The sequence below is a fragment of the Protopterus annectens genome, chromosome 6.part1 (assembly GCF_019279795.1).
Source record: "Protopterus annectens isolate FY-2018-M chromosome 6.part1, PAN1.0, whole genome shotgun sequence".
In the NCBI taxonomy this organism is placed as follows: Eukaryota; Metazoa; Chordata; order Ceratodontiformes; family Protopteridae; genus Protopterus; species Protopterus annectens.
In genome coordinates this window covers 330628162-330652838 of record NC_056738.1, presented here as the reverse complement: position 1 = coordinate 330652838, position 24677 = coordinate 330628162, and the positions used below count along the sequence as shown (strand labels likewise).

Here is a 24677-nt window from a genome sequence, read left to right as displayed (position 1 = left end):
TCCGCAAACTTGGTCAGCCACAGCCCATCAGTGCTTGTCTGTACTTCTGAGAAGTATATGCCAAACAGGAGGGGCCCCAGGATAGAGCCCGGAGGCACACCGCTCGTTACTGGTCTGGATTCGGACATAGATCCCGCTATTCTTACTTTGTGGGATCTGTCTGAAAGCCAGTTTGCGATCCATCTTGTGACGTAAGGGTTTATGCCCAGGTTGGTGAGTTTATCAATAATACCTGAATGGGGAATGGTGTCAATGCTTTAGCAAGGTGAAGGTAAGCCGTGTGTACTTCCTTTCCCTTACCTATAGCCTGAGTAACTGTCTCAAAGAAGTCCACCAGGTTCAGGAGACATGATCTGCTCTTGACGAAGCCGAACTGTGTGGGATCAAGTGTTTGGAGGTTCCCAATCTCTCCATTTATGAGTACCATAATGATTCGCTCCATTGCCTTACAGATCAGACAGGTCAGGCTTATTGGTCAGTAGTTCCCAGGGTCGGTTGTAGGCCCACCCTTGTGCAGCGGAACCACCATTGCTGTGCGCCATTCTATGGGCACATATCCTGTCGAGAGGCTGAGACTGAACAGGGTATTCAGATGCGGGGTTAATTCATTTTGGAGCTCACGTATGACACAGCCTGGGACACCATCTGGTCCCATGGAGGCTGTGTTTTTAGCTTTAGATAGAGCCTTATTAACCAACGTATCAGTAATAACCCTGGAATAGTAATAGGCCCTGTAGGTGGTGAGGGGGGGAGGTGAATTTGCACTGAACCTGTCAGCCAAGATGTTGGCAATGTCAGTGGGGTCAGTGTATTTTGTTCCATTTTGTACTAGCTCAGAACAGACCTGAGCATTGCCATTTAGGTTTTTGATGTAACCATAGAAGGCCTTATGGTTATCCTTGGCAACTTTCTTTTCAAAATTGGCTTTAGTTGACTTGATGAGGGCCCTCAATTTCTTACTAAAGCTGATCAGGGAAGATTTTTCTACTTGTGATTTGGCCTTTTTTTGTATAAGTCTTCTCCTTTTATTGTATAGTTTGCTTAAGTCCGGGGTCCACCAGACTGGTTTCTTCTTGCTTGAGGAAGGAGTCTTCGTTTTATTTGGGATAGCATGGCCCATGCAATCCTGAAGATGTATATAAAGTGCCTTGGTGTAGGATTCTGCATCCTGGATATCATTATCCTTCTGCAGGGGGATAGTGAATCTTTCCACTTCAGATTCAAGTAGTTTGAAGTTTGCTTTGGAAAGGTTTTTTACGATGGTTTCTTTGACTGGGGGAGGTGGAGGGGTGAGGATGTCTAGAGTTATCAGTTTGTGGTCTGATCTGACCAGAGAGGGAGTGATAACGAGTGTGGTACAATGGACGCCCATATTTGTGATGACTAAATCCAATATGTTGTCCCCTCTAGTGGGAGAACATACCAGTTGTTCGAGGGCATTTGAATTTATAAATTCTATGAACCGCTGGGCATAGGAGTTAGAACTTTGGTAGTTTGCCCAGTCTATACCAGGGTAGTTGAAATCACCCAAAATGATAGTGTTGGGTAGGACCTTTATATTTTTCAGTGCCTCAAGGAATACTGAGTGAGCATCTTTTGACATGGTGGGCGATCTATAACGGGCTACGACTTGAAATGTGGTTTTGCCTGCTGATAGCTGTGCATGGATGATCTCTGGGGCATCATGCTGTGCCACTAACCTGGAGATGTGGGTATCCTTGATGAATATGGATACACCTCCGCCCTTTGTACTGCGATCCGGTAACTGAGGCCAGAAGGTATGATATGAATTGTAACCTGGTAGTGCTGGGGTACTCTCTGGAGCCTTGAACCAGGTTTCTGTCACTGCACAAACATCGATTTTCTCCACACTGAAGAGTGCCTTGAGTGCGTGCATTTTGAGATTGAGACTTCTGGCGTTGAGTAGCATTACCCTTAGTTTTTGGTTACCTGTGCTGGTTACGGTGGTTGGTTTGTCCTTTGAGCCTTGCCTAAAAAAGGCACTATGGGGACGGCAAGAGCCTTGGCCAGTATTCGAAAGCCTAGGGGTGACAGGTGCAAACCATCTATGGCGAAACAGCGAGGCTTGTCTGTCATGGCATCCCAGGCAGACAGACACTGGATCCCCTTAGAATGACACCAGAAGCTTAGCCAATTGTTGAAGTTGATCATTTTGTCTTTGTATTGTGGTACTATTCTAGGTGAAGGTAGTATGCTACTCAAGGTCAGGGTCATACCAGCTTGGGCTACATGATCAGAGAGCTCCTCAATGTCTCTTTTCATGTAGTCCAGGGAGGTACGTCTTAGATCATTCACACCAGACAGCGTCATACTTGTACTTGTTCTGGAATGACCTAAGTGCCTGTGTTATGTGGCAGATCCTAGCACCCGACAGGCAGCTGACAGTAACCTTCTCCTTGTTCAGCCTGGTGAGTGGAACATCTGTGTGTCTTACTATAGAGTCTCCTATTACTAGCGTGTTGGGTATGGTGTTTTGCCTTAGGGGCTGTCATGAGACACACTGCTGAGGTGAATTATGTGTTTTCTGGCTTGTGTTTGGAGGAGCAGGTTGCTTGCTTGTCTGCTTTGGAGGGCACTGTTTCTTTTTCAGATTTGTACCTAGTGCCTCCAAATATGTTTTTATGTATTTATGTGTATGTTTTGCCAGCTTGTTTTGTAGATCCATGTGTGACTGGTGGTGTGATGCTAGTGTGTCTCTTCTCCTCTTGACTGTCTGTTACAGTCATGGGTTGAGAGCGCTTAGCCTCCAGTCTGGCTGTGTATTTGCATCTCTCACAAGTGTTTGTGTCTAGAGGTAAAAGGAGAGGGTTGTCTGTATACATGAGGCAGTTGTGACATTGCCTCAGGATGCCCAATTCCACCAGCTGAACTGGAGAGTACACCTGAAGCTGACCTCTGGACATGCTTGGAAAAGTAAATTTCACCTGTCTTGCAGACAATCGAGGGTCTTATGCTGTATTACAATAGTGCTGTCTAGGAAATTTGGAAAATAATAGTGCTGTCTAGGAGATTTGGACAAGTGCTGATTTGGGTTATGTAAGTGCTGCAATAAGAGCAGTTGATCTGAAGCACTTGAGTTGAGGCTTGCCTAGTTCCAAGGGAAAATTTGCAGCGCAGACTTTGTGGAGCCAAAAATACTATAACCCAGCTAACTGGCGCTGCCCGACGCTGCTTTGTGCGCAAGACCGCGCAAAAACAGAGTTGCAGGGTTTTAAGAGAGAGAGATCAAAGAGTTTGGAATTGACCCAAAATGGCCAATAAAACTACAGTTTCTAGGCAGTAACCACTCCTACAGGGACAGGCAGGCAGCTCAGTGTTAACCACTGCCACTGGTGAACACAGAGACTTCCCTTTAGCCCAAGTAAGCACTGGCCTCCAAGAAACTTACAAACAGTTCAGAACAGCAACTCTGTAACTGAACTTTTTTATAATTTATACAAAGTGGGAAAATAGCAAGATTTTTTGTTTTTGTTAAAGGATAGCAGAGACACACAAGTAGCAAACTAGTCAGAACAGTGCAATAAATGACCCCAACACGTGTGTGCTAGGTCAGAGGCAGGTAAAATGCAATTTTAAGAAAAAACTATTTTAAATTAAGTGCAACACAAAAAATGCAATAAACAGGCTCTAGGTATGTTCTAAATACTGTTTCTAACACAGATATCAACTTTTGCAAGCAAGAAAACGCCGAAAAGTAGGCGGCAATGCAGTTTTTCTAAGAAATAAATCGGAAGAAAATACTTAAAATCTCAAAAGTGGCTTTCTTCTCTCAGTGTTTTCTCCTCTTGGTAGGTGCTTCAGCAACAACTATCAAGCCTGGAAAGATGCCAAAACCACGCGGCTGCGAGGTTTTAAGAGAGAGAGATCAAGGAGTTTGGAATTGACCCAAAATGGCCAATAAAACTACAGTTTCTAGGCAGTAACCACTCCTGCAGGGACAGGCAGGCTGCTCAGTGTTAACCACTGCCACTGGTGAACACTTTTGATATTTAGTTTAAATCCATGATTTTGGTACTAGTTATTTAGTTGGAACAAACCTTCCCACAGGATGGCTAAGTCATACGGGAATTCAATGACTACTCCTTAACTACACTCATCTACAAACTTAGTCAGCCAGAGTCCTTTGTTGGTGTTTTTTTACTTCAGAGAAATAGATGCTAAACAGGAGAGGGCCCAGAACAGAACCCTGGAAGACTCCATTGGTGACTGGTCCCTTTGTGGGGGTAGCTTTTCCTATTTTGATTGTGTGCACACTATCTGCGAGCCAGCTGACAATCCAGCAGGTGATACGGGTTTATTCCCGTTTTATTTAGCTTTTCTACTGTGCCTGAGTGGGGAACTGTGTCAAAATCTTTGGCCAGGTTGAAGTATGTGGTGTGTACTGTTTTGCCTTCACCCATTGCTTTATCAACCTTTTTCAAAAAAGTCGAGGAGAAAAGTCCTGCCTTTGACGAATCCAAACTGAGATGGTCCAGTATTTTGAGTTTCCCTATGTCCTTATTGATTAGTTCCATGGCAAGTCTTTCCATGTTTTTCTTCCTGTCAGATCTTGTGTTCCCATGCAAACTGAAAGACACAGAGAATCCCTCCAATGTGTCCTGAGTTAGTTCCTCTCAATGTGACAGAGCAGTAGCTAAAGTTCGACAGCTTCCTGGACTGCCATTCTCTTTAGTCTACCATGGGGACTGGGCTTCATCTTACACTACAGCATGGAACAATGCCTGCAGTACTGCCACCACTGGGGCTTCATCTTACACTACAGCATGGAACAATGCCTGCAGTACTGCCACCACTGTACCCTTCTAGTGGACAGACTCCTGACATATCAACAAGTCTCCAATATACTTGAACGTCTTCATTGGAAGCTGCATGCCTCTCCCATGTAGTGCAAACAATATTTTTTTCCAGGAGAAAAATAAGAACTAAGATTTGGAAGTGGAGATTTTCCTCCCAGCTGCATCAAACACAAAAGCATAGTACACCGAAGGTGACAGTCTCTTGAAGCAGAGGACATCACCACAAGCAATAAACTAAGTTGCAAACATCACATACTCAAAGTGAATACTCTCTCAGACCTAGGCTGCACCTCAATATCCTGTCCATTGAAACTATGAACAGAAAATGGCAAAAAGCACAATTTTGGATGACACATACCTACTATGAACGTATTTAATGCCAAAAGTGTGGACACAACTCATTTGTCAAAAACTGTGAGTGAATACAATGTAGTAATGGTTTTGGAATCCACAATGGGTATGCATTCATGCACTGGCAAACCCACATGACTCTCTCCAACACTTGCGTCAGGAGAAAAAAAATGATCCTGTGCTTTACAACTAAGACAGAACATTAACCATTCCTGACGAATTACAGGCTCTACTACTGTATCCTTGTACAGGCGTTCCCAGGGGAGCTTAAAAACATGATTCTTCTACAGCTACAGCACACTCACCTTTACCTCTTTTGAAAGCAGGGATCCCTACTCCTGTCTGCAAATCCAGAGGTTCTGTCTATCCCGGCCATTTACACACCAGTGAAAAGACTGTTAACCATGACACCCCAACAATGTCCAATGCCATCAGCATTTCTGCCAGACCTCATACATACACATGGCCTTGTTACAGCAGAACTATTACACATTGTCTTCTGCGTAAAACAAAGCTTAGATTTTTTTTTCCATTAAACTCATAAGATAAAGTGGACTTCAGAATCCCAAGACTGGAGATTCAGTATGCTACCAGATTATATTGTACAGATTCCAGTATTTTTACATTAGTGCACTAGACCTCAAATAAACAACTTTAAACACAATTTCTCTCATAACTGGGTCTTTCAAGTATAGAAACTGACAGGCTGTAGCAAGTGGACAGTTTCGCAGCTCCATCTCAGTACAGGTGCATCTTGGCTCCTTAGGCTGCATTGTCCACTTGTTTTTTCTGCCAGTTGGTACAGCAAATTAAAGCCATACCTCTCAACTGTTAAAATGTTTGCAGAACTTCCAGATTTTTGTCTCATATACTTGGTATACTCCTCATAAAATATGTGGTTTTCTTGCAAATCAATGAGGAGTGAAGCCTCTAAATAATAACAAACATTTGAGTTTCAGACTTCACATCCATCATAAAATGCATACTAACACAAATCCTGTTATTCTATTAACTTTCTAACTTTATAGGAGCAATATTTAAAATATGTCCCTATTTTTGGGCCTTTGCCCCCACCCCACCCCCATTATTTTAAGCTTTGTACAAATTTCTTGAGCTGAGAGGTATGGTTAAAGCTATGAGCTGCATTTCCTGTGGTACAGGCTTTGATTCTTTCAGACTTCACTTGCTTACCAAGTGATCTTAAGCAAGTCACTTAACCAGGTAGTGTTTGGGCGCAACTGGGAATTTGGGCTAGGCTCCTCAACGGTCCCCTGGATTGCAGAACTATTATGAAACTTATTAATTCTACCTTATTCTGTACTGCACCCTGCTGGAGAGGCACACAAATAATTCTGAATGACTAGTTTTATCAGCTTCAGTAAAGAGACCCAAGCCCTAAAAGCATGCAAACCAAAGGAAAGTCACAATGCTCCTATTACAGACAGTGTCACAAAACTACATTTTCAGTTGGGCACTTTTCTGCAAAACAAAACAGACAAAAACAGACATTATATTCAAATTTAAAAGAACTTTTGACTGGTGGGTTTGTTGTTTATAATGAGAAACAGCAAGTAGATACCTTTACATGTGGACACTGTACAGTGTGTAGAAGAGTTAGGAATCTAGCAGGAACATTTATTAACGGGAGAACATTTGTTTCATGGTATCAGTTTAGTGGCACATCATGTGATGTAGTGTACATTTTAGAGTGTGCTTGCAGGAGTCCAAAATGGTATACAATGGCAAAAGAAAAGGAAGATTAAAATGAGGGTCTTGGAACATTTGGGTGACATCCACAATAGAAATATGAATAGTTCTGTTGATTAAAATTTCTTCACTGCACACAGGGGCTCAGACGAAACATGAAAAATAGTGTATTAGGCCGACCAATCATGTACAGAGGGGGTGATCAGGTTACTAAATTGTTAGAGTTGGAAAGTAGCAGGATGAGTTTGAATTTTTATAAGATTGTATTCTAGAGGGTTGAATCTTGAGGTCAATTTGACTTCAAGATAAAATTTGAAAGAGCCCAATGGGGTGGTCATTCAGGTAGAATAATGAAATAAAAGTGATAATTCAACGGTTAAAAACATGTATGTAAATAGTACACTATGTAAAATAATAAAAAGTGTACTTAAATATTAATATTTATGAATATTTATAAATTTAGGAACTGGTGGAAATATTTGTTTAATTTTATTTGATTGGAGCACTTTAAGAGTCAATTTGTTATTTCTGGATCGGTAGGGAGCCTGTGTTGTGTAATAACTGCATCCAACATGCACACATTCTAACCCTGTATCTTATTCTCTTGGTAGTCCCTGCCTTTCTCATCTTTGTGAACTGAATGTTTTTGTCAATTCATATTTTCTGTTAACAAAAATCTCTATCTCACAAATATTGTTTAGACAGACTACTTACAAATTATTACTTTTTGTTTTCCTTGTCTGGATTTAACAATTCTTGCTACAAATCTTCTGTTTTAGGATTTATTGTCTCGTTAAATATCAGAGCAGTATCTCCGAGTGTTATCTTCTCTGCTAAATGAAAACTAACTGTATTGTAACATACCAGACTTTGATTTTTACAGCATGCCGTGACCCTGTTTAACAGTTCAGTGTCTCTGTCTCTCTCTTTCACACACACACACACACACACACTCTGTCTCTCTCTTTCACACACACACACACACACACACACACACACACACACACACACACACACACACACTGCATGTCTCTGAGGGTGTACATGAGCTGCAATTTTTTCACATTAGCATTTAAGATTTATTTTTTAGCCAATTGGAAGTAAATGATGTACTTCCCTTTCTACGCACAAGTGGATATTTAAGCACTTCATTTAACATCAGTACCTTATTAATTCCGGACAAAGGGCTCTTGCCAGCTTAAAAGCTTGAGTAAGTGTAAAACCTACGTTGGTTCAATCTAGTGTTTTTATGCTTTTGGTATGTGACTTACTCTCTATAAAATTAGTCAGCTCTCAACTGTCCAAATATTCGGAGATTGCCAGATTTTTGCTCCTCATAAATTTGGAATATTTCTGACAAATAATGCAGAACTGAAATCACAAAACTGTGACAAACATTTGGGCAGCAGACGTCACATCTTTCGGAAAAGGCAAGCTAATGCAAAACCTATTGGTTTAGCAACTTTCTGAGTTTGTAGGAGCAATAACTAAAATCTGTCCTTAATTTTGGACCTTTGCGCCACAACCCACAACGGGCTGAAAGATATGCAAAAGTCACTTACACAGAGAGCAAGTCTTTCGGAATCTGGTCCACAGTTTAGCCCAAAAGAGCCATTTCACTTTTCAAAGCCATCTGCCTGGCCAGCATGGAGTAAGAGGGCAAACTTTTGAGTAGTGACCAAGCTGAACAGCAGAAACATTTCAAATAAATACTGTTGTACACCATGGGCAAGGAGATGGAAGCAGTACATAGTTCATTTTTATTCTCACATGGCTTAGAGTGTTACATGTCAGTAATCAGTAAGCTCAGTGAACATACTGTGCAAAAATATACACTATACAAGACAATGCATGCTTCCACAGATATGTACGATTAACAGAAAAACTGCTTAACCTTTTGTAAAGTACTTCCATGAACTGGCTAAAAAATGTGGGTTTAATGAAAAAAGATGAACACACTGAAGACAGAATTGTAATTGAACTGGCTGAGGATGACGAGTCTCAAGTTACAATTTTAAGTGAATAACTGCAGAAACTGACACAAACTGCCAGAGAGGTCAAAATTGTAAAGAAAATGTTAACTTGAATACAGCAAATGAGGTGTGTGAGGTAAAATGGAAAAAAATACATCAAGACTGAAAAGAAATATAATGTTGACCAATGTCAGGGACAAAGTAAATGGGTGCTCAAGAATTAGAGTGAATGGAAGCAGGGCAAATACACAGGATGTTAACCGTCTTCATGCCGTGTCACAGCAGTGTGCAGCATGAGGCGGAAGGTGTAAGAAATATAAAAAGGCTGGGACACTCTCCTGTCGTTTGAAACAGACAAAGTTAATTAAAGAGGTTGCTTCTGAGAATAAAACTGAAAATAAGTTCAGAAAGCATTTTTCTTGGGTTCAGTAACTACTACTATGCCTAATACTGAATCAGACTGGCAAGTAAAACTCCCTGTTTGTGGTACTCAGTTTTGACACAGGAGCCAATGTGACTATGATTTTACGTGGTACCTTTAGACATTTCTCAATGCGTCCTGTAGACAAACCCTCTGGCAGATTTCTAGTCAGGTCTGAGAGGAAGGGATACACGTTTTATATATGGGTTTATGTGCTTAATTGCCTGTGAATAAATAATCTACTCAACACAGCTGTGTCACGTGAAATGGGGCTGACTGCCAGGATTAATGAAGTCTTTGTAAATGCATTTGGGGAAGCTGCTCTGCTCTTTTATGAGTTAGAAATGATAAAATTAAAACCAAATGTTGTTCCATATGCCTTAACCACAACCAAACTAATTCAATTTCCAAAACTATCTAAAGTAGAGGACGTACTCAAATCCAAATGAATGAACTGAATGGTGTGTACCAATGACAACACTTATAAATAAAAAACAAGTATGAAAAATGGTTCACAGATAGAATAAGTGTCACGTCCCCGTCCCAACAGTAGTTAATCAGCAGGTTCACTTTATTCAAAGTTAAGCGCTTTCATCTACAGATCGTAGATCTACAATCCGTAGATGAAAGCGCTTAACTTTGAATAAAGTGAACTTGCTGATTAACTACTGTTGGGACGTGACACTTATTCATTCTATCTACAATCCGTAGATGAAAGCGCTTAACTTTGAATAAAGTGAACTTGCTGATTAACTACTGTTGGGACGTGACACATTCTATCTGTGAACCATTTTTCATACTTGTTTGGTGATTGTCGGGGTTCACTGATTTACAACACTTATAAATAAAAAAGACAGTCTATGAATATGTGTTTACTTGAAAAGGCTTAATGATGCAATAGTGCAAGAAAGTTTAATTCTACTTACACTAGAAGAAAAGCTGGTCGACGCTGCAATGTTTACAGTAGGATTTGGTAAATAACCATTGTGAAAGGTTGCCAAATGTTGACAGCCTTCCTTATCTCCGTGAGGAGGTTCTGCTTCAAGAGTCTAATATCTGCTATAAGCTCAGTGACTAAAATGTTTCAATGTAAAATAAGTGAATTACTAAAGGGGTATGGAGGTACTGTTGTTGTACTCAAGGGTGACATACTAGTGTTTGGTCCAGATAAGAAAAAAACAGGTTCCAAAAGACCACCTCTTAGTTAAAGTTAAACCATGAAAAATGCTGCTTTGGAAAGCCTGAGCTTCAGTATTTTCACCACAGCATAAGTTCTAGTCAAATCAGAGCAGATGCAAGCAATAGTCAAGCTAAAGAAGTCACCTTCTGTAACTGAATTAAGGCAAACCCTGAGTATAATTAATTTTTTGAGCAAGTTAGTGTTGAAACAGTACACTGTGCTACATGCACTAACAGATCCGTTAAAGAAAGATGTACCATGGTCATGGGAAAATGCTCCAGCTTTTAATAAAGTAAAAGAAATGCCAACAATACCTGCCGTGACAGGATACTACAGTGTTACCAAACTGACAACTCTAAATACTGGAGCTAGTAGTCATGGCAGCATTACTCCAGACAGATGAGCAAGTGTCACTTCCCGTTGCCTTTTGTTCCAGGATGCTAACCAATGCTGAACATTGATAATGTGATATTTAAAAAGAGTATCTTGTGATTGTGTAGACATGTCACAGATTCTCCAGATACCTATTAGGGCTAGAGTGTTTACAACTCCAGACTGACCAAAAGCCATTGGTTCCACTGACTAATTCCTATAATTTACAGTACCACTCAGATGTCAAGGATTACTCAAGAGAGTGAGACAATTCAGTATGAGAACAATGTGTGTGTCTAGTAGACAGTTAATGTCAGACACTTTATCCAGAAATCTTACATATGTTCATAGGATGACACTAGGCTATTGACCCGGAGGCCCTTATAAGCCTAGCCAAGAATTTTGCCCATGCTGCCTCAAAATCAGCACCTGTGTTTCCCCTGTCCAGCAGGGACACAGGTGGGATCCCAGGGGTATATTTTCTGTTTCCCATCCAGTCGTTGAGGTTCCTCTTAAAGAGGGCTAAAGAGGTACTCTGCTTGACATGGAGAGGGAGTCTATTCCACAGACAGGGGAGTCTTTGCGACACAAACCTATCCCGCCAACAAGTTCTATTAATGTCACAGACCAGGTTAAGGCCTTGCGTGCAGGTTGCGCAAGTGGAGTTTGTCTTATGGATATGCAGCAACTCCATCAAGGTTGGGTCTGAAATGGCCTCGTACATCAGACACTGGTCACCTCTGAGCAGTTTGCATGAGACTGAGTACAGGGACAGGGCTTTTAGCCTGTCTGTATAGGATAGGTGTTTGAGACCCTGGATTTTCCTGGTCAGGAACCTCTGTGGTCTCTCCAACTGCTGCACGTGCTTGGCAAGATACATGCCGAAGGGGGCATTGTACTCGATAATGGGTTTGACAAGGGAAAAATACAGGGATGTTATGACCTTCTTGTTCCTGGATGAAATACCCTTATTTATGATGGGGGCCATGTAGAAAGCCTTCTGTACAACTGAGGCAACGTGGTGGTCAAAAGTCAGGTTGCTATCAACCTGTGTGCCCAAGTCCCTCATGACTGATTGCATGCTTAGTATGTTATTAATGTGATAATTAGTGGGGATGACATTTTCCCCAAAGTGGATAATGATGCATTTCTTGACACACAGTTTGAGGCCATGCTTCTGGCACCAGTCATTAGTTTGGGTAAGGCCCTCTTGGAGGATGTTCACATCACTAGGGGAATTTAAGATAGCACCCAGCTTGCAGTCATCTGCAAACTTGGTCAGCCACAGACCACTGGTTTTGGCTTGCACCTCAGAAAAGTATATCCCACACAGTAGAGGCCCCAAGATTGATCCTTGGGGTACACTGTTCGCTATGGGTCTACTACCAGAGGTGGCTTCCCCTACTTTGACTGAGTGGGTTCTATCAGTGAGCCAGTCAGCTACCCATATGGTAACATACGGGTTGATGCCTAGCTGAGAGAGTTTATTTACTATGCCTGAGTGGGGAATAGTGTCAAAGGCTTTGGCTAGGTCAAGGGAGGCGGTGTGCACAGTCTTCTCCTTGTCCATGGCTTTGGTGACTGTTTCAAAGAAGTCGACCAAGTTTAACAGGCATGAACCCCTTTGACAAAACCAGACTGTGTGGGGTCAAGTGTTTGGAGATTGCCAATGTCCTTGTTTATAAGGTCCATGATAATGCGTTCCATGGCCTTACAGATCAGGCTAATTAGGCTGCCAATGTCCTTGTTTATAAGGTCCATGATAATGCGTTCCATGGCCTTACAGATCAGGCTAATTAGGCTGATGGGCCTATAATTGCCTGGGTCAGTGGACACTCCACCTTTGTGTAGAGGGAGGACAGGGGCTGTCCTCCATTCAGCTAGGATAAAGCCAGTGCTCAGGCTTTGGTTGAAAAGTGTGTCTAATGAAGCAGAAAGCTCATGCCTGAATTCATTTAGGATACAACCAGGGATTTTATCGGGTCCCATAGAGACTGTATTTTTTGCCTTTGAGAGGGCATTAAGGACCTGCTCCCTGGTGATGAGGGGAGGGGGGCAGATGCTGGGGATGTCCTGGTTTACTGACGGGGGGGGGTGAAGTTTTCACTGAACCTGTCTGCCAGCAGGTTGGCTATATCTATGGCATTTATGTATGTGGTGGTATTGGCCACCAGTTCAGAGAAGATTTTGATGTTGCCTTTGAGATTGCGGACATATGTGAAGAAGGCCTTGTGATTGTCCTTGGTGGACGTAGCCAATTTGGAATTTTTTCCATCTATTATAGAGTTTGTTTATTGGTGCTGTCCACCAGACAGGTTTACTCTTCCTTGAGAAAGATGATTTGGTCCTGTCAGGTATTGCTGAGTCCATACAGCTATGTAGGTGCTCATATAGTGTTTTGGTGTAGGCTTGGACATTAGTGCTAGTTCCAACCAAAGGGATGGTGGCTGTGAAGCTGTTTACAGCTGCTCCGAGGAGACTGTAGTCAGCTTTGGAAAATTTTTTTCGTTTGACCCTGACAAGGGGGGGGGGGGTCAAAAGTGATGGCTTTATGGTCGGATCTTACCAAGAAGGATGACACTGTAGGAGTGCTACAGTGGCTACTCATGTTGGTTAGGGCCAGGTCCAGGATATTTTCACCTCTCGTAGGGGTGTTGACCAGCTGATCCAATGCACTGGCATTGACGAAGTCGAAGAATCTCTGGGCATTCATGTTTGGGCTAGAATAGGTCTTCCACTTTATGGTTGGGTAGTTAAAGTCACCCAGGATCAGGGTATAGGTTTGAATCTTGATGGATTCAAGTAAGTCCAGACAGGTGGAGTGGGCGTCCTGAGTCATGGTTGGGGGTCTGTAGCTAGCTATGATTTGAATAGGTGTTTTGTCAACAGTTAACTGCACTTGGAGTGTCTCCTGTGTATCACACTGTTTGACCAACCTGGAGATGTGTATGTCTTTGATAAATACTGAAACTCAACCTCCTTTGGTTTTGTAGTCCTCTGTTTGGGGTCGGAAAGTATGGTAGGATGAGTAACATGGTAAGGTTGAGATGCTCTCCACAGCTTTGAACCAGGTTTTAGTGACTGCACAAATGTCAGCATCCTCCAGGGCAAGGAATGCTTGCAATGAATGCAGCTTCATGCTAAGACTCCCAGCGTTTAGCAGCATGATCTTTAAATTTCATTTACAAGAATTTTTCATGTTGGTAATTTTGTGCTTGTGACTTTGCCTAAACAAGGCACTATGGAGGAGGCAAGAGCCTTTGCCAGAAGCCTAAAGCCCAGGGGAGACAGATGAGGGCCATCTCTGGCAAAGCATTGTGGTCTGTCAATCATGTCCTCCCAAGCTGTCAGGTACTGGATCCCCTTGGAATGACACCAAACATTAAGCCAACTGCTAAAATCAATCATTTTCTCTTTGTATTGAGGTATCAGTCAGGGTGATGGAAGGATGCTGCTTAATGCTAGGGACATACCTGCCTGGGACACATATTCAGCAAGCTCAATCATGTCTCTCTTCATATAGTCGAGAGAGGTATGTCTCAAGTCATTCACACCAACATGGACTATGACAAAGTCATAACAGTACCTGTTGTTAAGAGACTTGAGTGTGTGCTTGACATGGCGGATTCTAGCACCTGACAAGCAACTTACTGTGACCTTCTCCTTGTCTAGCCTGGTGAGCAGCACATCTGTGTGTCTCACAATAGAGTCTCCTATGACTAGTATGTTGGGTTTGTGGTTGGGCCTTAGAGGCTGTGAGACACAGAAGTGTGTACTATGTGTGATGCTTGGTGGGTTGTGATGTACGTGTGTGTTTTTGTTTCGGAGGTCTCTTTTGTTTAGGTATGCTTTTGTTGAGAACCCTCGCATATGTAGGAGTGTGTTGTACAGATGTGGGTGGTGTTAGAGGTGTGGTGTTAATAGTGTTTGTGCAGACAACCTTCTCAGTGCCAGATGTACTGGCTTGTGACTGAGACAGCAAGGATTTTAGGTTCTTAAAGTGATTGCATTTATCACATATTGTGTTCCAAGGTGGTAGTAGTAGAGGGTTGCTTGTGTACATAAGGCAGTTGCTACACTGTCTCAGGATGCCCATATCAACCAGACTAGCAGGAGAAACCAGAGGAAACTGTCCGTCCATGGTTATCAGAATCTGTGGAAGACAGGTCAAGGATAGTAGAGTGGTTACTATCTGAGGACAGTACCTATAGGTATGAGTAGGCTAGATAAAATCAATACAGTAGCTGCAGGCGAGGGCCTCACTCACACGGGAGTGCTGGTAAGGGAAAAAATGGAACTAAGATGCCTTGCAAAGGGTTAAAACAGCACAGCGGCAGTGCACAATGGGCAAACAAGCACAAATCCACACAAATGCTGGGTTTAAATACCACAAAAACAAAAGTAAAATAGAAACACTGCAACTGTCCAATCAACCCTTGCCCCCAAGCTCTTAGCTCAACACCCTAAGGCAGACCAGTTCCAACCAGTTCAATTACTCCCACTAAATGCAGACAGGCCCTGGCCAACACAAGATGGCGTAGCAGGAAACACAGGAATCACACAAACAGATCTGAATACAGCAAAACCTGTAACCAGACTATGCTAATGATATTTAAACTCTATTTAAGTCAATTTAACACAGGAGAACAGATACACACTTAAATATAACAGTAGCAAACAAGAACAAACCGATTTAAACAAATTAACCAATAAAAAAGCTCAAAACTGAGCCCTGTTCCAGCAGTCTTCAATCAGACAAGCTCTAACTGCACACTCCTGCCACTAGGGTGAAGGGGAACCTTCTCCAAAAAAGATGGCCTGAATTAGTGCTCAAGTTATACAAACAAAGCTAGATCCAGCAGGTCTGAATCTAGTCTATGCTACAGTAAACAAGGCACACCAATTTCAGAAAGAAAGAGTTCAAATAAGCAGCCACAATAAGCCTTTAACCAGCAATTCCCAGCTCAGAAAGGCAGAATCTACCCTCTCTTCCCACAAGAGTGCAGACCACAAACCTTCTTAATGTAAAATAACTGGCCTGAAGCCCAAGTGCTTAAACCAGAACTAAGACACTTTTAGAAAGACACTAAGCCTTCAACCAGCAACTTCCAACTGAGAAGGGTGTAAGCTACCTCTCCTGCCACACAAGTGCAGATCACAAACCTTTTTAATATAAAACAACTGGCCTGAAGCCCAAGTGCTGAAACCAAAAGGCTTAGAATAACAGTTACAATTTAATCAAGGAATGAAACACGATAATTTAAGGTTGAGCCTTCCCAAATGATCTCTGCTCAGTAGAATAAGCTGATGAGATGGGACTGGGAGGAGTGGCCAAAATTAGATTTATAGTAGGGGCGGACAACTCAAAAGCCACCAAATTTAAGAACACAACAAGGACTGGGCAAGTGGGAGGGGGAACTCTTGGGCAACTCAAAAGCCACCAAATTTAAGAACACAACAAGGACTGGGCAAGTGGGAGGGGGAACTCTTAAAACTCCAACAGAACAGAAAACTTAAAACAAAAATGTAATACTAAAAAAGAAAAAAAGATACAACATAGAAGTGATCAAACCTTAAATAAAGAGCTTCAAATCAAAATTAAAAGCAGAGATGAGTGATACTCACAGCACGGCAGACCACACAAACACTTTTTCTAAATAAAAGAGCAATGCTGTCGCTCAACTCCTCCCACTACTTAATTGATGCGATTCACAGTTTACAAACGATTCTTTAGTAACTTTTTTTAACTGACCTTAGCCAAGTACTCTTAAAACTCCAACAGAACAGAAAATGTAAAACAAAACAAATGTAATACTTGAATAAGATACAAATTAAAAGTGATCAAACCTTAAAGAGCTTCATATCAAAATGAAATGCCAAAGATGAGTGATACTTAGAGCAATGCAGACCACACAAACACTTCAGCTAACTACAGACATTTTGAAATAAAAGAGCAATGCTGTCTCTCAGCATATGACTAATTGCATATGACTAATTGCAATCAGTTACAAAAGGAGACATCACTGCCTATGTGCAGAGCCTAACTGCAAGGCCAGAAACTACCAAGAGACCAGAAAAGTCAAAACAAGGTATCAAAACTGACCCTCAATTACAAAATGTTATCCAATGCATCCAAGATTAATGGCCTAACTGCACAAAATATGTAACGTCTAATTACTACACAGTCAATGCAAAACTGTCAGAACATGACACCTTGCTACTACACCAGAGAGAACAGTTCAGACATTAAATAATTTTGAGACAACCTGAGCATCCGTGTCATATCAAACTATACCATATAGTGCCACAGGAGTAAGGCCATCTATGCTGATGCTTAGAAGAGAAATAAGGGCTAGCATGCCAAAGTAGAATCCAAAATTTACTCCATATGTCAATAATACAAAATGAATAAAAAGCTAAATGTTTGTGCAAAACATTCTACGGCATACTCTACTCTGTGAAACCACTGCCTATCTTTCCACCAAGTAAATCAATTTGCCTAAAGTTAGAGGGAGAGGAAAAACTGGGACACAACAGGGGTTTCAGTACAAAAAAATGATGAACCGTGGTCCTACATGGTGCAAACAGAGGATGGCACTACAGTCAGATGCAATCAAAGGCATACTAAAGCAGTTCCTGATGAGCTGAAAGCTGAATTCCATGTTCCAGAAAAACAATGGGCTTGGGACAAGAATAATCAGGTCCATATCTAGTCAGTGTTCCCGTTTCCTTTAAAGCATTGCTACACTCAGTATCAGGCTCGATGGTAGAAGTTCAGAATCCATAACACCTGATGATAGACATGCTGCCAAATGAGTGTCACTGTTTCTGATCCTGACACTAAACAAAACAGTGCTCTATAACTGTCAAACATTTTGCTTTCCATAGTCTAAGTTCTAATACTATTCAAGTCACACGTAGTTAGAAGTTAAGATGTTCACCTGTTACAGACACTATAATCGAGTAATTAAACAGATAAATAACTATCAGATTTTTCTTTGTTTTACTCAAAATAATGTCTAAATTATTGCTATTAAGTAAAGGATAGCTAAACAAACATTTATAAAAATGTACAGAACACCTGCATACAGGGCACTTGCAGACAGGATTATTCTAGTATGTTAAACGTGTGCACTGGTTGTGCACTTATCCATACGTCATGGTTCAGAGAGGTTTCCACTACCTGAGGGAGAATATGCGATGGTAAGTATTGCACAGCAGTATGAGTCTGCATGTATGGTGAATATGTAATATAGCATTGCACTTTACACGGAATGAACTGCACTGCCATTTAAGGAAGTAGTGCATCTCATAATACATTGAGTCTACTTCCAGTGACCAATGAATTCATGATGCCTGAACTGTTAACATAATTTTTGATGTGTTGCCATTTTATACAGTGTTTTTATTGCAAATCAGGGTGTATCCTGACATTATTAAAACTGCTTTGGAATATGACTGGGTAACCAAAGGACTGCTGGCACCCTGTTCAAGTTTAGTTTTTATTTGCTTTGCTCCGAGTGAGTGGTGGGATGGACTCCCTCTCGCTTATTCTGAAATGGATTAGGCGGGAATGAAAAACCATACTTCAGTACAAGAAATACTTCCAAATTAAAATACAATGTTGTAGTTTATTTTTTCATGATTTTTGAATGAGCAAAATGGTATTCCATAACAATGGGTTGAAGGTCATTTTACGTTTAACTGTAGATAAATATTAAGCACACACCTCTTATACAGCAAGGAAGGAACACTTTTAAACTACAGTTGGACCAAACTAGTCTTTCCACAATCCCATCATCTCCTGAAAAATTCAACTTTTTAATACAAAAATATATAAAAAGGGGGTACTGCAAACTGATTATGTAAACAGCTCATGTCAAAGCAACCCCAACATTTACCAAAATTAATTACCCTATCAGTTTAATGTCATGTCTTCAATTGCTTATGAATTTTTAATTTTGACCCAAAACTGTGAGGGAAGATGTGCATGGTTCAGCTAGAATTTCCAGCACGCTTAATTTTCTGGGACAAAAAACTGTTTATTTCTCAGCTTTCTTCTGCTCACTAAAATGCCAGAAAAGACGTGGTTCAAATGAGTTCTAATAGATCACACTTCTTTCTCAGTTGTCAACAAATGTGGTGTACTCCCATAAGGCTCTTGGGAACTATAAGTAAATTAAATAGTACGCATCTGTACACCTAATCTTTCTAAAATACGTACGGCTTATTTCACGGGGTTAATCTTGGCACATGCAAGCAAACAGAATTCGCTGATATTTCAAGTTATCTATTTATAATTAAAATGAGACAACGTGGCCACTGACTAGGTAGTAGCTTTTCAAAAGCTACCTAATACTTTTAATATCACTGACAGCCAGACACATGCCGCAGGACCACAGACTGTTGTCACTATGTCCCTTTACCTTCCTCACCAAAGGCTGTCGGAACGGTAATGATGCTGCCGTGAATTGATGCCTCCTCTCCTGCCGTATTATTATTATTTTCCACATTCATTCCGAAGTACGACACCACAGTCTCCAAGTGCGGCTGACGAAAGCAATATGCGACTGCTCAGTGACCTTTCCATCTACGTAACCCCGTCGCATGACGAAGATGAAGTATAGCGCAAGACTGTAGATTGTTAGGATGGTTGGTGTAGTATTGTTATTATGTTGGTTGCTTGGTGGTGGGCATGCATTCGTGCGGTAAACTTAATACAGCGACCTGTATTATATCAACATGCATTTTCGGAATAGTAAGAAATACAAAATCCTAATGTCTGGTGTTTCTGACTCAACTGTAATATTCGGTGATTTAGACTGCAAACAAACAAAAAAAACATTTTACGGTTGGAAAGAAAAAGTATGGAGTAGATGGGTACAGTTGAATATAAGGGTTACATTTTTTTCCTTTTAGAATCTTAGTACTTGTTCGGAAAGTCGAGTAAGTACATTTCTGCAGTTCAAATCGCAGTGTTTAGTTTATGTTGTTTATTAACTGGGTGAGTCCAACTGGACATAGACAAATACACACCACTGCGAGAGTGAAAAAGCGTGTGCTCGGCATTTTCAACGCGCGCGCGTATGCATTTATTTTAGAATCGTATGAAGTTACAAGACTAGGCGAATGTATCCTTGTTAAGACGCTCAGCACCTGTTGCTCCTGCCCAACAGCGACACAGGTAGAACCCCAGGAGAGAATTTACGGTTATTAGGTTCATAGGTTGATACCTAGGCTATCTGCCCTAGGGCATTTATAAGCCAAGCCAGTGTGTGTTTGGCTTTCGCCACCCTTTTAGATCAGTTGACTGTGCCTCTGTATAGTAGGTCACAGAAGATAGCCCTTTTAAGGTTAGTTTACTGTGCCTCTGTCTAGTAGGGACACAGAAGAGATCCCAGGGGTAAACGTACGATCTCCCATCCACTCGTCAAGATTTCTCTTGAAGAGGGTCATTGAGGGGCTGTGCCTAACATGGATTGGGATTTTGTTCCAGTGTGAGGGGAGCCTCTGGGATATGAATCTGTCCCTCCAGCATGTCCTATTTATTTCTGTGCTGAGGTTTAAGTCCCTGGAGCGTGTAGCTCTAAGGGATTTGGATTTCCTGAGGTGGAGCATGTCCATTAATTTTGGGTTGGACATGGCTTTATACGTCAAGCACAGATCGCCTCTGAGTAGGCAGTAAGCAACCGAGTAGAGCTGGTGTTTCTTTAGCCTAACTGCGTAGGGCATCTGTTTTGAGTCCCTTGATCCTCTTGGTGACGTACTTTTGGGGTCTTTCCAGTTGCTGCAGGTGTCGGGTAAGGTACATCCCAAACGGGGCATTGTATTTCAATTATGGGCCTGATGAGTAGAGGGGCACAATGACCTCTCTTGATCTAGATGTGAACCCCAGGCTGACAGACACTGGATCCCCTTTGAATGACACCAACACTTTAGCCAATTGTAGAAATTGATCATTTTGTCTTTATACTGTGGCATTCTTGGTGAGGGTAAGATGCTACTCAAGGTCAGGGTCATACCGGTCTGGGGTACATGGTCAGAGAGCTCCTCTGTGTCTCTTTTCATTTAGTCCAGGGAGGTACGTCTCAGGTCATTCACACCAGCATAGACAGTGACGGAGTCATATTTGTACTTGCTCTGGAGTGACCTGAGTGCTTGTGTTATGTGGCGGATCCTGGCACCCGACAGGCAGCTTACAATGACCTTCTCCTTGTTCAGCCTGGTGAGTGGGACATCAGTGTGTGAGAATAGAGTCACCTATTACAAGTGTATTAGGTGTGTTGTGTGTATATATATATATATATATATACACACACACACACACACACACACACACACACGTGCATACATTTGTTTATTTATTTTAGAATCGTATGAAGTTACAAGACTATTCATTCAATCGTCCAGATTGCATTTGAAGAGGGCCAATGAGGTGCTCCGTTTGATGTGAAGTGGGAGTTTGTTCCAAAGCCGTGGTAACCTCTGGGAGACAAATCTGTCCCTCCAGCAGGATCTGTTGATGTCACATACCAGCTTTACGTCCTTAGAGCGAGTAACCGGTGTGCCATTTGATATCCGGATGTGCAGCATTTCCAATAAAGCAGGGGCCGAGTTCACATACGCAAGACAAGAGATCGCCTCTTGAGTAGTCTGTAAAAAAAACAGAATAAAATTATAGTGATTTCAGCCGATCCACATAGGATAGCTGTTGAAGACCTTGATTTTTCCTTGTGAGGAACTTTGTGGTCTCTCTAATTGCTGCAGGTGCTTTGAAAGGTGCATACCAAAAGGGGCGTTGTACACAATCATTGGCTTAATGAGTGAATAGTACAGGGTGGTTGTAACTTCTTTTCTCGAGACGATGTCCTTATGAGAAGAGCCATACTGAATGCTTTTCTTACTACTGTGGAAATATGATTAAAGGCAAGGCTGCTGTCAACCTGAGTGCCCAGATCTCTCGCCACTGAGTGCATACTTAGGGTATTGCTGTTGATGTGGTAATTTGTGGGAATATCGCTCTTACCGAAAGGGATGATAGTACTTTTTTTTTCATTGTGTTTGAGACCATGACTTTGGCACTAATTCGTTTGCGTAAGACATTAAAGGATGTTGATATCATTTGGAGATTCTATGACCACACCCAGTTTGCAGTTGTCAGCCACAGTCCCCTTGTTTTAGCTTGTACTTTGGAGAAATAGATTCCGAACAGTAGAGATCCTAGGGCAGATCCCTGTGGAACACCACTGGTTACGGGTCTGCTTTTGGAGGTGGATTCCCCTATTTTGACTATGGGTTCTATCAGTAAGCCAGTTTGCAACCCACCTTACGTTACGATATAAGGGTTGATATCTAGCTGGGAGAGTTTGTCAATGGTTCCTGAGTGAGGGATAGTGACAAATGCCTTGGCTAGGTATAGGTAGGCTGCATGCACAGATTTCCCCTCATCCAGGCCCCTGTTGACTGTCTCAAAGAAGTCCATTAGGTTTAACAGGCATCATCTCCCCTTGACAAATCCAAACTGGGTAGGATCTAGTGTTTGGAGATTGCATTGCAGATAAGGCTAGTCAGACTAATAGGTCTGTAGTTCCCGGGGTCAGTAGAAACACCACCTTTGTGCAAGGGAATACTGGTGGCTGTTTTCCATTCAGCTGGGACAAAACTGGTGCTTGGACTGTGATTGAAAAGAGTACCCAGTGGTGATGCCAATTCTTGTTTAAGCCCATGTAGGATGCAACCTGAGATGTTATCAGGTCCCATTGATGCTGTGTTTTTGGGTTTAGAGAGGGCTTTTATGACCTGCTCTTTAGAGATTTTTTTTTAGTTTGTTTACCGGGGCTAGACCATTTGCAGGCACAGCACAGGAGAAAGACTCTGGAAAAAAAAATGAAAAGAAAATAGAACAAATTAACAAACAGGATAATCATAGACGATAAATACAATATTTAAGTTATATTAGCAGAGCAGAAAATCAAATGTGAATCATGCCTTTTAGCAGAAAAAATCTGGACAAAACGAAAAATAATTTGGGGGCAAACACTCCAAAATATTGACATGTTTTAGATATTGCTCTTATCAACTTAGAAAGTTGCTAGAATAAATGGTTTTGTGTTGGTACAGATTTTTTGAAGGCTGTGAAGTCTGAAACTGAAATGTCAGTTGTTATTCAGTGACTTCAATCCTCAATGATTTCCAAGAAAACCACAAATTTTATGAGAAACAGAACAGAAATATGAGGCAAAATCTGGACATTTGAGAGCTATGATATACATACATACATACACAGCTGTAGTACAAAGCTAGTTAGTATGTCCATTAGAAGTGAAAGTGATCAACATATTAGTGCAAATATAAAAGCATTCTCAGTATGCAAGGTGTTGATTATGTTATTACAGTATCAGGCAGAATGTTCTTTGCAAGGATTGAGTAACTTGGTAGCTATGTGGAGTTAAATGTGTGAGTTGCAACACCTAGCTAACATCACAAAATTTCATTTCATTATATTTCAAGATTTCATTTTGTATGAATTGCCTAAGATTTCTTGTTTTTGAATGAATCTATTTCCTGGGAAACAAATTACATTAATAAATCATTTACGCTTCATTTAAAATGCGAGTATTTAAAGCACTTAACAGTTTTACAGAAAGTTAATAGTTAAAGCAACTATAGTTAGAAAATGACATTTAATTTACTTCTTATTACAGTTCCACTCTTCACTTACAGAGATCACATGACCTACAAAGGCAGAGGAGAAGGCACACACCTTATGAGTGTAATTGTATTTGTTTGCCAGCTATATAAGTGGCCTGGTCCAGGGACCCTTTCAGCCAAGACCTTAGCCTGAGAGCAGGCAGTTCAAATTGAGCCAATTGTATTCTAAAACAAATCATAAGTACTCCAAACTGTTACAACAGAAAAGTGACATCATATTACATAAGAGAAAATCAAACCATAAAGATATTACAAGCAATAACATACACATACAACATATTTCTAAACATGTACCCGAACACAAAGGTTTGAATCTTATTTACTATTCCAGTCTTGCAGATTAATGTGTGAATTATGTCAGAAGAGAAAATAAATGCACATATTATTGTAGTAGGGGCTACACTGTTTTTTTCAGCTGTGACTTGAGAAAGGAAGATGATTAAGTTTTGTAACACATAGTAACTTTGCATTCAGACCATGATTTAACGACTAAATGAGTGTTACCATATAACTGCTAATTTGGAAGTTAAATTAAGTACACACGCAATAAAATAGCCCACTTCTTTCCTTCTTTTGGTGGGGGGGTGCAAGGGAGAAAAGCCCCTAGAAAGTGTACACCATTGTGCATGTAATTCAGCAAAAACTTTAATGTACAAGTAGGTAACTAAAGATACACATGTATAATGTATTATTTTTTTGTATATAAGCACACTGGCATTGCATCTGTCCAGACTGCACAAAAGATTTACTGCTGTGTGTTCTGCTTACCAGACTTGACCTAAAGCCAGTGAAGTGGAAATTTACAGCAGCTGATTTCCAGCATCTTACTCTGTCAAATATTTCTGGTTTGGGGTTGAGAGAAAAAAATATTTGGTAAGTGTTCTGGTTGAATCATTGTCACCGGGTGGAAGTAGGGTGTAATACTGATTGTTTGTTGGGGCTTTTTTCTTGCTGTTTAAATTGCTGAGACTTGCACTCCATTTGGCTGGGCTGCAATGAGCTGCACAGGATATTGTAAGTAATCGAAAGTAAACTCTAATTGCAGATTTAGGGTCCTGTACTACTCCCCAACCTACTTCTAACTATGATTCTCATCTTGAAGTTGCATGGCTGCCCTTTCCTTACATAATGTATGTAGTCTGGGG

At 41.2% G+C, this 24677-nt stretch overlaps 1 protein-coding gene across 1 annotated transcript in view; it reads right to left on the bottom strand.

Moving 5' to 3' along the window:
• Positions 1-19464, bottom strand: part of E4F1 (E4F transcription factor 1) — a 483878-nt gene extending 464414 nt beyond the window's left edge. Inside the window, exon 1 of the mRNA XM_044075747.1 lies at positions 19248-19464. Coding sequence (XP_043931682.1) covers positions 19248-19338 — 91 coding nt within the window. The 5' untranslated portion in view covers positions 19339-19464. The remainder of the gene's footprint in view (positions 1-19247) is intronic.
• Between the last annotated feature and the right edge of the window lie 5213 nt (positions 19465-24677).